The sequence below is a fragment of the Accipiter gentilis genome, chromosome 8 (genome assembly GCF_929443795.1).
Source record: "Accipiter gentilis chromosome 8, bAccGen1.1, whole genome shotgun sequence".
In the NCBI taxonomy this organism is placed as follows: domain Eukaryota; kingdom Metazoa; phylum Chordata; class Aves; order Accipitriformes; family Accipitridae; genus Astur; species Astur gentilis.
This window is the reverse complement of record NC_064887.1, coordinates 42,264,088-42,280,868: the sequence shown is the minus strand read 5'-3', so window position 1 is coordinate 42,280,868 and position 16,781 is coordinate 42,264,088. Positions and strand designations below refer to the sequence as shown.

At 38.2% G+C, this 16,781-nt stretch overlaps 1 protein-coding gene across 3 annotated transcripts in view; it reads right to left on the bottom strand.

Moving 5' to 3' along the window:
- The window catches only part of ARHGEF18 (Rho/Rac guanine nucleotide exchange factor 18), a 41,594-nt gene that overhangs the window by 5,790 nt on the left and 19,023 nt on the right, over positions 1–16,781 (bottom strand). For 2 of the 3 annotated variants that reach the window (XM_049809433.1, XM_049809430.1), the window contains 15 exons: positions 15,365–15,428; positions 12,127–12,271; positions 11,203–11,315; positions 10,897–11,037; positions 10,174–10,424; positions 9,329–9,454; positions 7,971–8,088; positions 7,353–7,601; positions 6,443–6,519; positions 4,015–4,193; positions 3,529–3,620; positions 3,043–3,231; positions 2,236–2,373; positions 1,083–1,204; positions 578–634 (listed from right to left, as the gene is read on the bottom strand). In XM_049809433.1, coding sequence (XP_049665390.1) covers positions 578–634; positions 1,083–1,204; positions 2,236–2,373; positions 3,043–3,231; positions 3,529–3,620; positions 4,015–4,193; positions 6,443–6,519; positions 7,353–7,601; positions 7,971–8,088; positions 9,329–9,454; positions 10,174–10,424; positions 10,897–11,037; positions 11,203–11,315; positions 12,127–12,271; positions 15,365–15,428 — 2,061 coding nt within the window. The remainder of the gene's footprint in view (positions 1–577; positions 635–1,082; positions 1,205–2,235; positions 2,374–3,042; positions 3,232–3,528; positions 3,621–4,014; positions 4,194–6,442; positions 6,520–7,352; positions 7,602–7,970; positions 8,089–9,328; positions 9,455–10,173; positions 10,425–10,896; positions 11,038–11,202; positions 11,316–12,126; positions 12,272–15,364; positions 15,429–16,781) is intronic. The other variant, XM_049809429.1, reaches the window with a different exon arrangement.

Below are 16,781 nucleotides of genomic sequence, written 5' to 3'. Positions count from 1 at the left end.
TAAACAGTGAACATAATCAACTCTGTACAAAAACACACAATGGAAGCATGGCTACAAGAGTACTCTAACACAGTAAGAGCCAACAGACCAATATGCAGGCATGACAAATTTCAGTGTATCAGTCCTTGCATGTGCCCAGCAAATCTCACTGGGATTCCAGGAAGCAACCCTCATCATAGCTTTATTCACACGAGCTATTTAATGACCACTTCCTCCCATGCTCCAGCACTGAATCACTGCACAGGTATAGCACTCACAGGTGATTCAGAGGCAAGTTTTGTCAGTGAGCTGAGAACATTTAAACCCTCCAAAGATGCAGGAAAAGTAGTTATCCAGCTCTTTGAAATGCATGTCTACATATCCAGAACTCATCTTTGTTTTCTAATGGGACTTTTATCTCTGCATTCATAATGCGTTAGAGTCATAAAGTACAGGCTGTTAATGTGCTTCTGGTTCCACAGACATTAAAAATACTGAGCTTTTTGGTGATTTTTTTTTCGTTTGCTTGTTTTGTTTCTGCATGCTATTGTAATATGACTATTTCTCCTTAGATTTCCTAACAGCAGAAGTAACATACCTGAGACTCTATGGTGGGCTGAAAAACACTGCTGTCATCCAGCCTTGTTACATCACTCTGTAAAAAAGACAAAACCAACATCTGCGCTAGAGGACACTTGTTGGGCATTGGTAGTGCTGCCAGAACAAGCTGGAAGGGTTCATCTCATTAGGGAACAGTGTTTACTGCTGGAGTGGAGATTGGTCCCACACACATATAAAAAATACTTATATCAGAGGCCAGACTGAAACAGATGCATAGTGATTAAAACTAACATAATGGTACAGCATCAAGTGAATAAATATAAAACCAAATGATCATGCCTCTCAAGTGCTAAGCTATAAACTCCCCCCACAAAACATCCTTAATAGACTCCAGTAATTTCACAGACAGAACTCTGTTACAGTCTAGCCCTACCAGCTATTACAATTTTTAACTTTACAAGATTTGTTCTGCACCACTATTATGAAGAGGAACATGAGGAAATCAAGGAAATGCATTTAAATAACGCATAAGCCCAACATACGGTTTGAGATCCTTCTTCTGCATCAGAAGGGAGGTCATGGAGTTGCACATCTGAACTTACTACAGGGCCTCTCCAGTCCCACTGTCTCTGGTCACCACCACTGTTCTTCCTAAAACTACCACCTGAAAGAAGAGTGGAGTATGAGCAGCTCACACCAGCACAGGGCCTGTGAAAACTCACTGCATAACAGAACAAGCAGAAAAGAATTGTGACTTTGATGCTATAACCAATATGCAACTGCATGGCTTCTCCATGCTGATTCAAAGTAGAAGAGCAAACAGTGACTAGTAGAACTGCTCAAAAAAAACTTGAGGAGAGTGGGTTAAGGTAAACAGGGAGAGTAAGTTCAAATTATGTTATACTATTTTAAGTGATACAACCACAATGTATGCATGAAAATGATCATCTGTGGCTACCAGAATTGCAAGCTCATAACATGGAATACTTGTTAGTAGAAAAATTCTGTTCAAAGCAGCACCACTGTAAGTGTGGAAGGAGGTAGCAGGAGATGGAAACCATACTATGTGAAGCACCTATAGTATGACAGACATATATGTCTCTGTTTCAGAGACAACAGAAAAGTATTCTGGAGATTAACAACCAGTGAAGTAAAGACTGTTTTATTTTTCAATAAATACATGAAGCAAATCCAGAGATAAATAGTATCTAGTATTTCCACTCATTCCATTAATTAACTGATAAATCATCTGTGCCAAAAGGACCATTTATATTATCTAAGGATTCAGCAACTCTTTAGTGACTCTGCAGGTACAAAAGAAAGTGGAAAAAAGTTTTCATGATTCAATAATAAAAGCAGGCAGCTGAATTTTAATTTCCTAGGTTTTCAGGTCAAGCTCCCCCCCTCCCCCCCCCAAAATTAAAATTCTGTGTGGAATTGTGGTAATTATAAAGTATGGGTTAAGGTCATGCTCTTAGTGTAGCACCAAGAGCCCTAGTCTGCTCTCTAGTGTTGGTATCAGAAACAAAAGATACAACATGCTAGAAGTTTGCTCTTATCCTCCTTTTAGAGCCTGGTGAAGCTTCCTTATATCAGAGCCTCACTTAATTCATTGTTCTTATCTCATTCTCTGTACAGAGAAACACAGTAAAGAGCCAAGAAGCTCAGAAGAATGCTGAATGGTCCCTTTCTTACTTTTATTTGAAATTGAGGGACTACTGTCATATCCTCCAAAGGTCTCTGCTCTCCTGGGGAGTCCTGACCCAGAGCCATCTTCTGGCTGACAGGATCCATTGCCTAAGTGAGTGAAGATAAGGTTCTGGAGATTTTCAGCTAGGAAAGAGGAGAACATGTCATGTAAACAGCCATGCCTATGCAGCAAGACAAGTGCATGATGGTAATAAGTTAAAAATAATAAAATTTCAACCATCAAGTACATTAAAAGATCAGGCAGTTTGAGAAACTGCCTGCAGTACAGATGAATTTTCCTTCATGACTAGCTCTTTACAACAGGCTCTTTGTGTTGCATGTATAAAGATGACCTCTTCCTTGATTGCAAGTTAGATTATCAAGCCTTGTGTGTTTGGTTTTTCTTTTTTTTTTCCCCAACATAAAAATTATGTTTGTACTTATTTTCTTTCTAAATATACTATCTTTAGATAGGCTATTTTAATATATAACCCTCATATAATATTATATTTCAGGGCTGGTGTATTAGTAGAGCACTCAATTACCCATCTGAATAGACTCATCCTAAGAATCTACTGGCTGACCCTTAAAAATAAAAAAATCCAATCTATGGACAAGGTCCTCGACCTAAACACACAAGGTGCACTTTATGTACCTTGCAGATTGGTTTTGAGAATAAGGAAGTCTGAACAGTGTTACATAAAAGTATTATGTTATTACAGGGTGATTTTCAGGATCTGTACTTAGATCCTATGTGCTTATCCCCACCCCTGCATTTGAGTGAATGCATACACATTCCCACATTGCATGTACCTTCTGTCACTGCAGACCTCAAAATTGCCTCTCCTTGCAGATTTTCTGAGATATCCCCCCGAAGAAGTAGCCTAGATCGAGATCCTTGGGAATGGTCTTCAAATCCATTCATTTCAGACATTTCTAGATAAATCTGTTGCTTCTCAGTTAGACTTTGCATAATCAGGTCATCTTTCATGTTCAAACGCTCTAAAGGAAGAAACAAATTCAGTTTTGCCTTCCTAATCAGAGTACAACATTCAATTACTCATTTTATGGTCAGAGCATCAAATGCAGAGATACGATTAACAGTTAAGGGGAAAAACTCATGGAGCACACAATGCTTATTAGGCTTATTTAACTTAACTATTTCTATATAATCTTGCAGTACCTTGAAAGACTTATGAAGGAGAAACTTGATCACATTATGTGATAAAAGAATAAGACAGTCATAAATCACAAATGATGCCGAGAAGCAGTTCATGGAATATATAACCAAGTCATTACCTTGAAAGTCTTTTAACTTAGCAGCTCTTGCTTCGGCTAGCCTCCTCTCTGCTTCAGGTTCATTAAATGTTCCTCCTTCTTCATCAGGACAGCTGTAAAAAGGAAGAGACAGAGAGATGTTTGATTTACACATTAGACAACTTAAAACCATCTCAGGATTCAACCTGAAGTTTTTGCCTAGAATGTGGCTTATCTTGTGTGTCAATCTTCCTCCCTTAACCAAAGTCCTGTTGTGTTTGGCAACAGCGAACCAATTTTTTCATTTATTCTTAAAAAAAGCAGAATAAAGTCTTTGGCTGTTTTTTATTACATCTTTATGAGTGGCTTCTTTCCAACGAACACAAACAGGATTGCATGCTTCAATCTTAAAAAGAAAGTTTAGGGATGGTCAAATGGATTTTTACAATAAATGTACACCTATGAGTCCTGTGAAGAGAAGACAGATGAGCAAGAAATCAAACCCTCCCACTTTCACTCATGATTTACCTTTCTACAGCTCTGCGGATATGTGCCATCCAGGAATTCCTCTCCTCTTTTGAGCTTGTGTGAATTTCATACATTTCTGGTCCTTTTAAGGAAGCGCTAATTAAGAACATTGCCTTTTCCTCATTAGCTACCTCTCTTACAATCAACTTTTGCAATGAGATAACTGGTGGTTTAGAGTCCTGTAAAACAAAATATAATTTATTGCACTATACTATACACGTTCTCTGGGGTTTGTGCTTCCTAGCCCCCCCCCATCTTCCTACTTATACAGGGCCAACATGAGCCATAACTTCGCAACACTCTAACTTCATTGCTATGGCCTCTTCACATGACATTTTTTACATTGTCATTTTTTACTCATCAACCATAGATGAAAACATGGAATGAAGAATGCACATTTCAAAAACAAGAGGTCTTGGTACCGACTGAATGTTAAAGCATGTATCAATTTAAACACCTGAGGACTCCCCCTGGGTCCCAGAAGTCAAGAACAGGCTCAAAAATTTTGCTCAAAAAGACGCAAAAACAAAATTTGAAAAAGAAAACAAAAATCTTAATGACACATGTGAAGTGAAAGAAGAGAAGCGTTAGAAGTTCTAAGTTGGCAAGTTAGCTACAAAAGAAATAAAAACATAACACAGAGGTGTTACAGCGTGCCATCAGGCCCTGTGAATAATAAAACAAGGTGACAGATAGTATATTGTATAACTAAGGATTAACTGGATTAGCTGTCAGTCTTTGCAATGAAAACAAATTTACAGGAGGGATATTAGTTACTGAAAACCTGTCTACACTTCATACATCACAGCTCCAATATATGTAGCCTAGAAAGATCCTCCCTAGAAGAAAACAGCTCTTTGTAACTGCTGAACCTTCACAACATATTCTAGAGTGATGATAAAACGGAACTGTGAAACAGACTTTAGGAACACTATGTTTTGCCAGCTTCTCTGAGCAGCTGTACTGCAATTCAAGCCATGAAGAGAGGTCACTGGAAAAACAGAATCACTGTGCAGATCCATTTGCTCCTCTGGCTTTCTTTATCTATGGAGAAGTGATATCTAAATTTCAAATGAACTGTATACATACAAAGATGCAAAAAATTGATCACTCTATAACTGTAGAGCCTGTTACTGGGGGGGCGGGAATCCACCACGTAGCAGAGATCAACTTTTGGGGACTGTCATAAGCAACTGTATAATACATGCTCACAGAAAAGTTACTAGGGGACATATAAACAAGGGCATGACCTTGCCAGTGGAGCAGCCATACTGACTAAGAGCATGTATGCATGCTCTTACTTCTTGGGAACAATGCTTTAGCCTTGATGTAAGCTACTCACACTTATCTCAAAGCAACGGCAGTCATATGGAAAACTGCCACAACAGTAAAGACACTGTACATGTACGTTTTTCCCCTCTATGAACTTGTTCTTCTGCTCATAGTTCAGATGCGTTTTGGAAAACAGGGCAGAATTAGTCTATCAGAGTCAATGTCACAAAATGAACTATTGTTCATAGATTCACCTAATGCTGTTCAAGAGGAAACAACTTCCAGCCATCCTGATTTGTGAAAGTATCCCTATTCTGTGCATTAGAAGAAGGGTAATTTGAAAAGCAGTTGCTTTTACAGCCCTGAGGTCATCGAAATAGCTTTTGCCATTACAATTCAGCTCTAATGTTAATGTCTTGAAAAAAATACACCCAAGAAAACAATTACATAAAATAGTTTCTCTGTTACTGGTTCTCTTACAGCCTGAACTAGATCAGGACAAAATGTACACAATTAACTGCTCTGAGGATACCTGTAGAAATGCCCTAGAAAAGCAAGCAAATCCACCGAGTGTTCTAGTGTGCTGCAGTAATTACATTTGCATTTAGTGCTTATTACATTTACTTCAGGAAAGTTCTCTGCCCCCAGTAAATAAATCTTAGGCTACCATGACCCTGGTTACCATGTCCTTAACCAAAATGGAAGATTCTTCCCTTTCACATTAACACACAGAAGCAGACCTTACTTGTAAGTGCCTTTCAAAGCATGGTTCTAGCACATTTAACATATATGACTTGTATAAAATAGGAGCCTAACAAAGTTTAGTGAAAGGGAAAGTCACAGCACAAGAAAGGAGAAGCAGTGAACCTCAGAACGTGCTCAGGGCATCAGAAAGCCACAGGACATTTGGCAGCTAGAACTGGCTGATGCAAGGGACTGCTATTTTGCGCTAAGGGACAGCGGGAGGGATTCAACAAGTACCAGAACTACTTCAGAAGAAGTGGTTCTGTAATAGCTGGGTGGTTTACAAACTTAATTTTCCATCTGAACCTACCATAACAAGTGTGTAACTTCTCTAACTGTATTTCTTCTGTAGTTACTGTCACTTTCATAAATACTCTAAGCAAATCTATTAAATAAGGAGAACAATACTTACCACTGATGCAAATGTGTATTTTTGGTCCTTTTCTTGTAAGAGCAACAGTACATCAGTTAACAGGACTGCCAGAATATCTACAGTAACAACAGAGAAAAAAAAAAGGAGGATTTTAAAGCAGGAAGACTGTCCAGACTAAAAAAAAAAAAAAAAAAAAAAAAAAAAAATCACTTGACTTAAATTTCCTGTGGGTCAGGGAATAGCACATGAACATTTGCAATATTGGGTGGGCTAATGCCTTCCACTTGGGCTGTCCACAGATAGCTTGTAGTCATGCAGAACCAGCACAATACAAATAGAGCCTATTTAAAGCTTGAAAAACAGCGACTCAAACACTCATGAGGCAACAGGTCTGCCTCAACAGCAGATTATTCTGGAACTGCAGCCATTCACAGTACCACCTACTCTTGGCTGCATTTTATGTGCCATTGAAGCTTCTCCTTGAACACTTGAGCAATGAAGCTGTTAAAATATTCGCTGATGGACACTGTTTTGATTTTCTGGCAAAAGATACATTATGCAGAATGAAGGCGTCATGGGGTTGGCACAACACGATTTTTCAAAGTGTGAAGCAGAGCTCGCACAAGATAATGCCTTTCCACAGGAGACTAAGTCAGTATGACTCAAAGCTTTGTCATCTATCTAAAGACCTCCCACTTGAATTGGAAAGCAGATCAGACAGATAATAAGCAAACACCATAAGGAACTTACCATGGACCATTATAGAGATGCTTATTGGACAAGACAAGAATAGAACAAGTGCTATTTCTTTCAATATCCTATTAAACAAGCAGGTTATTGTCATCTTATTTTATACTCAATCGATCCGTAATAAACAGTTACTAAAAAAAAATTAAAAAAAAAATAATCTTGTTCCCTAGTTGTACTTTTTCCCTTCCTGGTCGTTTACCTTTGAGTCGCCCTGATGCAGCTTTCCAGTACAGCATCCCATCCAGTAGAAGCCGCCTCTGTCCCATGTCATCCTTCCGGAAGAAAAGCCCATTCTTGCATTTCCCAGATGATTTTAGCTCCATTTTATGCATAATCTCTTTAAGGCGCTGCCCCTTCTCACACTCATTTACCATGGCATCTACATGAGTGATTGTGTCCTTAATTAAACTAAGGGCCTGGGTCAGGTCTTCATAATCTTTAGTTCCAGCTAAGAGAAAAGAGTAGCAGTCAGTCACACTTTCTGGAATGCAAGATATGAGCCACCCAAACATATTTTAACATGAAGGTTCCATACTGAATATCTAATAGTATTTCCCAAGAGCTTATTTAAAAACTCTAAACTCTAATGAACTGACAAGCTTTACTACGGTTTTGTGGTTGCAGACTCGAAACTGAATGCTGCTCTTGACCCTCTGATGAGGTGAGACTGATCTGGATCTGCAGCTGGAACAGCATCTTCAGCTAACAAAGAAGTGAGAAGTAGTACCAGCCTATCCCTCCTTGTCTGAGGAAAGAACATACAAAACATGGATCAGCAGGCAACTATGAGGCTTCTAGGAAAGATTAAACAACCTACCTTCTGTATTCTGAATAATACGTTCCACCAAGACTGGATATTTGGTGATGCGTTGTGTAACTAGAAGAATACACTCCTGAACACCAAGTCTCCTCACAATGGAACAGTTGCCGATTTTCTAGAAAACAAGACAGGCTCATCACACCCATTGTATATATTGCTCTTATAACTCCCTCGCCTCTCCATCTGCACATTTTCTGCCTCAAAACATTTTTTTACAATTAGGCATAGCACCACATAATTAGCTGCACTCTTTTACTAAAGCAAAACTCCTGATAACACTATAAAAATTGCTTTTATTACTGGAAAATATTTTGGGTATTATTTTCAAAAAAAGCAAAGTTCCAAATCTGAACTGTCTGACTGCCTATTTGCTAAGTGACTGCCTTTTATAATAAGATCAGTCCTTAAATACATAGAAAATACCATCTTTTTAAAACAGACCCAATAACCTAACAGCCAAATTAGGTCAATAATGAATAAGTGTTTATTTTACCATTGTATATTCATGAGTAGGCTGATCTACAGAAGCACATTTTTATTTAGAAAGGGAGCACTGCAAAGCATCAGAATCCCACTAGTTAGTCTGACTGCAGGTACAGAACAATCCTGACAGCAGAATACAGTATTGAGATCTTTCTTTACAAGGACTGAGGCTGTATATTTTAAAACTCTGGTCACTTATTTAGTTCCTTGAAAGTAAAGGGTTCTCACTTTTAAAGACACCTAGTTAAGAAAAGCTATAAATATAAATATAGAGCTATGTTGGAAAGTTCACACAGTATCACTTACTGATGACTGGAAAATTAGAATACTTAGGACTGTGCAACGCCACCTGAGATTCAGGTTACAGGCTTCCACTTTGGCCATGTCTCTTCAGCCCTTCCTCTTAACTGCACATTCCAGTGTACAGCAGATAAACAAACCACCCTGGAGCCAATCTTCTGGTTTTGGCAAGATGAGGTAGTGGGCAAAACTTGACTAAGAGTACCTGCTTTTTCTATAGTAGTTCATCAACAGCATTTCTCACTGATATAACTTATTATCAAGCCAATTTACAAAGATGGCCACACAGTAGGGCAGTCAGTGATAGAGCCATCAATAGAACAAATACTGTGTTCCCCACTCCTATGTGCTCTCAAAAGCCTGCCTCAAATTTAACACCTGCTAATTGTGGCTTTGTGTCCAAACAGCTCAAAAGATCTAAAACACAAGAAGCTAACAACCCATCAAATAACGAGACTATGCCTCTAATCCTGCTCATTCAAATTTAAGAGATTTTCAAGTACAAAATAAAACCTAAAGTGGTCAAGTATATTTTGCACAGTAAGAATGGGAGACTTCTGGTTGTCACTTACCTTTATTAAGTTTTGGAACTTCTTATTGCTTTGGAGCAGGTCTTTATAGTGACTAACAGCTTCATTGTGTCCACAACAAAATACCCCGTATTTTTCTTTCATTCTCTCCCCATTTTCACCTGAAAACTAATTTGAAATATAAGAATGAAAGACATGAATCATTAAGAGTAAACCTACCTCCACTGCAAGACCCATGTTTAACACTGTTTTATGGTAACTGATTTCTGAGACATTTCTTCAAAATTTCAATTTCTTCTGTACCAGAAATGAGAGATTTACAAGGTGTGGCATCTGAGAACTTGGAATACCATAAGATAACCAAATATTAAATGACAGTTGTCATCATGAGAATTTTTAAAAGGATTTCTGGGCCTCTGCACTTAAAAAGACTGAGAACTGTAAAAAGCGAAGAGCAAAAAATGGTCATGATATATGAAAGAAATTGTTGCATCCACTCCATACCAGAATGGGTGCTAAAGCTGTAATGAGTTCAAAGGATCTTTATTGCATTTCTAAAAGGTCAGAACCAAGAAGCTTGGCCTTAAATGAAGGAGAGCCATGTTTGGGATGGGCACCAGAAATACGTTATGTTACTTATGCAACAGAGGGAAAATAGAACCAAACCATCTGCATTTGCATATCCCACAACATGCACACACACGCCCAAAGAACATTTAATGAACATTTCATATTATTTGTGACCAGGTTCATGCTCACACATTACACTGGGAAGATAATCTTAAACCCAGTATTAAATCAATCTTTACATAACATAACTTTAACCTTACAGTTAGCTCTTTAGAAATTTAATAGTGTCAACAACCTTGGTAGATTTTGATTCCTACCTGTTTTACCAAGAGGTCTCCAATGTTCTGGATTATATAATTTCGGTCACTGCCTTCTTCCAAGGATTCCTTTCGTCGCTCCTTTAATTGGAGCAGAAATTGCCCATGCATCTCCAGCAGCTCATCCACACAAGGGAAGAGCTTGTTGATGACTGCATTTGGGAACTGCAGTTCCTCTCTCATGGCTTTGGAGTATACCTTCAGCATTATTTTCAGTGTCCTAACATGGTGCATTTCAGTCTGCATTAGTTCTGGGCAAGGGGAAATAAAAAAAAAATTAAAAGTCACTTATATGCTCTGCAGTGACTAGGGAGATATAAAATAGCAGGCTCTGACAGCCACCATCTTTTGCACCACCTTCTTCTTCACCACAATCTTTGCATGACTGATGTGAAGCTTGTAAATTTGCCCTGTTAATCTCCCAACCAAACAGTGACTGACCCTACTTATTTAATGACATCTCCCAGTTGCAGCTGAGCTATTCCCTAATTGTATAGCTGGTCTTTGCTGCTTACAGAGGCATACTGAAAACTATGGGTTGCTTAAAGTCATTAATAGGAGAACTTATACACACTAAGACAGGTAACAGACTTGAAAATCTTCACTCAATTTTAGGTTTCAAGCACAAGTCAAAATTGGAGCTAATAAAAATGATTACAGCTTTGTTTCAAAACAGTGGCACTATGAAATAGAAAAAGTTATAAGAATAACAAATACTCTTACCATAAATAACATCTTGCCTTTTTATAACGTCTTTCTTCTGCCTTTTTGCATAAGACTGTTCCACTGCAACACTCCAAGACTCCGCCTCAAACTCATGAGCATCTGTTTCTATTTCACTTCGGAGTGATACAGAATACGCATCTAGACCAAAAGCACATTTAAATTCAATTATTATTAATTTTTTTCCCACCATATTCCCTCATTACCATCATTAACAACAACAACAAGAGTAAAAACATCTCAGCGCTGCTTTAAGACCGTGTAAGAAATTACATAAAAATCCTGAAAAGCACAGAAATTCCATACCTTCCAGAAAAAGGGAGTCTGCTGTTGAAGGTGCAAGCGAGACAACGTCATCTGAAGTCTGCTTAAATTTTATAAAGCCTGAATCCCCTTCATCCATGTCTCCTGAAATTAGTCTAAATGACCAAGGGACCAAAACAGAACATTAACATTTTTTTAAGTTGCTTGACCAAAAAAAAATAAATAATCCAACTACTTTAACAAGCATCTTTCATTAACTATAGTGCAATTAACTTAAAATAAATATATAAAAGTTATCATTGTGCTCCAACTTCAAACCGTCAGATCAATTCAGCAACTCCATCACTGAAATATTACAGTTTTAATTAGAGCAGCATAAGTAAGTATGCGACTTCTGGTATGACATTTTAAAAAGACATCACCTGGTGACAAGCCATAGCCAGTTCAGAGTACAAAGGGCACTTTCACTGAGAAGGGAGCACAACTGTGGCACATGAAAAGTAAACAACTACTTTAAAACAGCAGATAGCTTTGAATTTATCTACTATTTTAATCAAGGTATCCTACAATTTAAAACACTGCTGTCTTCTACAATAGTCAGAACTAGCACAACCTAGAATAACTGAACTCAGAAGAGATTACTGCATTTCAAGAAGTCTGAAGACAAATATACCCATGAAAACCACAATCTAGACAGAGAGATACTCAAATACTGCCCTATTTTATATACTATCTTTCATGACATAGTATAAAGGGACTAAAGACAAGGTGATTTAAAAAAACCAACCAAACAAGCTTACTGTTCAGGGAAATTAATTTCAGCATTAAAAGCTCAATAAATGTCTTTTGAGCTTGAAAACCAATGTGAGTTCTTGCTTCAGCTCTGCAATCGTTTTTCTTTTCACACTGGGAGGCTTGGGGGGTACAGCAGAAGCTAGTGAATTAGAAGAGAAGCAGTTTACTTACCCAAATTTATTAACAGCTCCAGCAGTATTCAATGAAGACTGAGAATTTCCTCTTTGGGCGATAGTCATACCGAGATTCCGTGATAGTACTGGGGTGCCATCCGGTCCCAGGAGAAGACTTCGGGGCTGCTCCTTCAAAGAAGCAGCTAGAGAGGCAAAAATTGAATTGGTACTCAGAAAATGAGGCGTACACTGCAGATCGCCTGCTCTCAAACCTCTCTCTGAATGCGGACGGAGAACAGACAGGATCTTGGATGTCAAGAGCTCATTGTCCAAAAAAACATTCTCATTCCATTTTCTTGAAAAGGAACCACAAAAAGACAGCTCAGGATGAGCTGGAATTGTATTGCTTCTGCCGCTGCTTTTTGAATTTGTATTCCCCATGCTCACTACCGGCTGCCCTCAGACTTGGCACAGTAAAGTGGCCCCAGAGATGCACTGTTTTTATACTACCTGTGATCCTTCTAGAAATGTAAAGCTGCCACTTAACTTACTGTATTGGCTAAATCAGCAGGTCTGAAGTGCAGGAAATTGGTCCCTACTGTGCCCATTTAGTGTGGAAATTGCAAAGTATCTTCTCCTTTAGTAAAACACCAGAACCTACACACAATTATTCACACCCTACCGTATAAGGGCACAGAACATTTCATGGCAAACAAGAAAAATCTGAGATCACATAAAAACCACAAGTTCTTCGCAATGCTTATTGCTACACAGTGATTTATATCTGCATGCACACACACTGAACATAATAGATACCAGAGCTAAATTTAATTTTAATACCGCAGCTTTTTAATGCTTTTTAAATCTAGACAGACTGTGAACTGGAAAGATATTTAAAACTTTAATCACTATTACACAATACATTGAAGCCTGTAATAGACTTATAAAAAATGGATACAGTTATTTAGCACTAATGTCTGTAACGAATGATAAGGAACAGGAGACAAAATACATCCTTTTACAAAAACTTCAGGGAAGTCAAAGATGAAGAATCAGCCAGACAATCTTTAAAACTTATCACTGACAAGGGCTGCACCTGCCCTTTTTTCAAAGTGCTTTTAAGGACATCGGGGCAGAAGAAATCTCATGGACCCTTGAACCCAGGACTCTGCCATCGCAAGCAACCTTTGTCTTACACCCAGACCAAACTCCTCTTCCAGTACTGTGTCTGGGAGGCTGCTTCAGGACCACACTGTTGTAGCAGTTCAAGAGGGTCTCCAGTTCCCCGCCAAGGTTTATGCATCGCCAATTTACAATTTTTCTTGTAAAAACACTGGTGTCTACCCATCCCCCAGAATTGCCCTTTCTTAGTCTGCACTCCTCGGTGTACCTCCACTAACAATTACCTCTCCCTCTACTTCTGCCTTGCTCAATGAAACACAGCTAAATAAAAGGTATTCATGTTTTTTCTTATGAAACAGGTTTTTCCACATATCTTGATATCCCATACTCTACTTCTGCTTGTCTCTCATTTCACCTTCCTTGAAACAGTTGACTAGAATCGTATTAGGGCTGCAGCAAAGGTTTCATCAATGACAGTTAACAGAAATTATATCACCACATCTCTTACTGCTGGAAATACCTTTCCCAAAATCTGTTTGGGTTTGGAATCTCCTGGTTACACACATAGCACATTCTCAATCTACAACAAACTGGGTAAACTGAGTTCTCTTCCATCATCTCCAAGTGATGAGCTCTAAGCCCACTGTCCCGAAAGAGGAGACTAAGTAAATATTAGCAAGATTTGTAAAGGCAGGTTTCTTAAAGAAAAGCTTAATAATAAATGTCCTCCCATTTCCGTTTGGGGAAGTATTGAAATCATTAGCCATCAAGTTCTCTTTCTGCGCTCCACAAGCCAAGAACAAGTTCTGTTTCACAATGGTAGGCCAAATCTAAAAATCTCCAGAGGCAAAACATGGGGAGAGGGATAGGGAGAACACAAACAACACAGTCTATACCTTTCTTAAAATATATTTCTCTTTTACATTGATACAATACCTTTGGCCTTTTTTTACTGGGCACTGCAGTCTGCAGTGTTTTACTGTGGGTGAAGATATATGATACCCATGCCATTAGCTGTTCCTTTAACTTCCAGCTTCTGCTTTTGACTATGGAAAATAAGTACTGGCTGCCTAGCAGAGTCTGCACCAACAAAAAGCCATTTTCTGAGTTCAATTAGCACTGTCTGCACACTGCTGAGAGCCCGTATCGATCACTGTTAACCTATCACACCAGACCAGACTGTATACCACAGAGCTGTTTCAACGACAAGCCCTATGGCCAACTTTTCCTATTTTCATTATTCCTTATTGTTTCCTATTTTAGCCTCTGCACTTTCCCCTAAATGCACAAAGCCATTCTCAGTAATGCAAACAGCCACTTATCTTCTTATAACAATCATTCCCTTTGCGCTACCTCTTGGTAAGAATCATTCCATATAGAAGTACACCTTGCAATGCAAGTGAAATGATACCTAACAAAAACATATGAAACGCACATAGTAATACTCAGATGTTCATGTCAACTGTGTTTCTTACAGCCATCAAAGCAACCAATTGGACCAACTGCAAGGCAGAAAATAATTCTGCTCCAGTTACAGTCAATCACCTGAGCACCAAGAAGCCTGTTCTCTTAATGCAGACTTCCTAACATCTACAAATTAAAATGCCATTTAAATTATACACCTGTGGCTGTGATGTCTTTTGCAGTAGCAAAAAGCTATTTCAAAGCCTGTGCTGCAACAGAGCTGTTCCTTCCTCTTGTTTTTTTCTCCCAGATCCCTTTTCCCACTTCATCTCAGCAAAGATTTATGTTCAGACCATTAGTGCTAGCTTGTCTTAGAGATTTCTAGCAACCACTAGCTGCAGGCAAGTTTTAAATAGACAATTATGAAAATCTGATGTAAAACAAAGTTCACAGTTCTAGTCTTTTCAGAGGCCAGAGAATAGACAATCAATGAAAAACTAGCTTATTGATCCCTTTTCACCATGATATTTTGAGGTTACACAGCAAGAAGGTATAAAGAAAAATAAAAAGATAAAAAGATAAAAACACACAGGAGATTGCTAGGAGCCTCTAAGCCATTCCCAACAGAAAAAAAAATGAAGCCATCTTATTAAAAGAGACCTTTTCTATACTTCAATAACACGCTGTGTATAGCCTTTAAAACATATTAAAGAAAAAAATACAATCGAACAGATAAGCCTTGAGCACAGAAATCATTCTTTAGTACAAACCTGGGGAAATGCACTGGGGCGAACTTTGTGGAGATCCAGAAGGTCTGTGCTGCAAATCTTTCTGCTGTAGGAAAAAATACAATATTCTTACACATACAGAGCAAACTCAGTCCAAAGTGAATCATATTTTTCCTATCATATAGCACTAACTGTAAATGAAGCTGTATACGGAAAGTATAAAAGATTAGACACAGTAACAGTTTTGATTTTTTCCACATTTCAGAAGAATGGCATATAGACATTAACACTGTATAGAAATCCCATAAAGGATAAATCAGACTGAAATAGAACCAAAAATTAAGTTACAGCTGAATTAAAGCTATGATAATAAATAATTTATTAAATGAAAGCAAACCCTTTATGTAGACAGTCTCCACCTACATTTTGTTGCTGTTTAGTTTACAGCAATACTAACTAAACTAATCCAGCCAGTTTCAACAAAAATTTAGACTGCCCATTTAAAATTGCATCTTTGGTAATCTGTACAGCTTTCTTGTTCTTACAACACTAAGATATTACAATTCATTGAGATAATTAATTTCTTTGCAGCTTCGATAAATTGTAAGTAATACAGTCAGTAACAAATGGCTTTTGGGGAGTCTTGCTTCACTCTTGAGGATCTCATTTCTGACTTCATTCCTGCTATCATTATATGCTACTGCTCCCTCTTTGCTGTCTTCAGGAGTGGTTTGTCAGGGCTGATTCAACCATGAAGGTGTGGGAGATGGTAAAGAATGGAAATGAAAGCATCAGAGCAAGTGAGTTTTTCAGTTTAAAAGGAAAACGCACAATGCCTTGAGAAGTTTAAAAGTATATATCAAAAGCCCCACAAGAACATTTCTGCCCTCAAAAGAGTTACATTCTAAATCACCAATGGCTGAAAGCACTTCCTCTAACCTCTAATTGGCCAGGTTTGAGCTGTTCTGCTCTCTCTTTTCCCCCTCATAGTACTCCCTAATCTGCTATCAGTCTCCGAAATCATCAACACTTGCAGGTTAAAACAAACTAAAACTCCCTCAAGTATAATTAGTTATAAGGAGGAGGAAATGGTTTTCAAAACCAATACCAGAATAAAAAACCCCCGACAGATAGACAGTTATCTGAAACCAACCTGTGACCTTACATGCAATCACAGGCAGCACAGTGACACAGATAAAAAATGAAAAGATTAGCAATATATCAAGTTCGTCACAGTTCAAAAATGAAATCACTTATTGTGCATTGCTCAGCCTATACACAACTGTTTTAACCAAATTCCCCTCCACCCCTCACACTCTTCTGCCTTGCTTTGAGATGGCACAACCTATGAAAAGAGTGGCATAAAATTCAGAGGTACCATATAATTCAATTATGTTCTCCAAAAAAGTGATGGGTTTCAGCATCCTTATAAGGGTTAGTCACAGTTCTGACAGACACA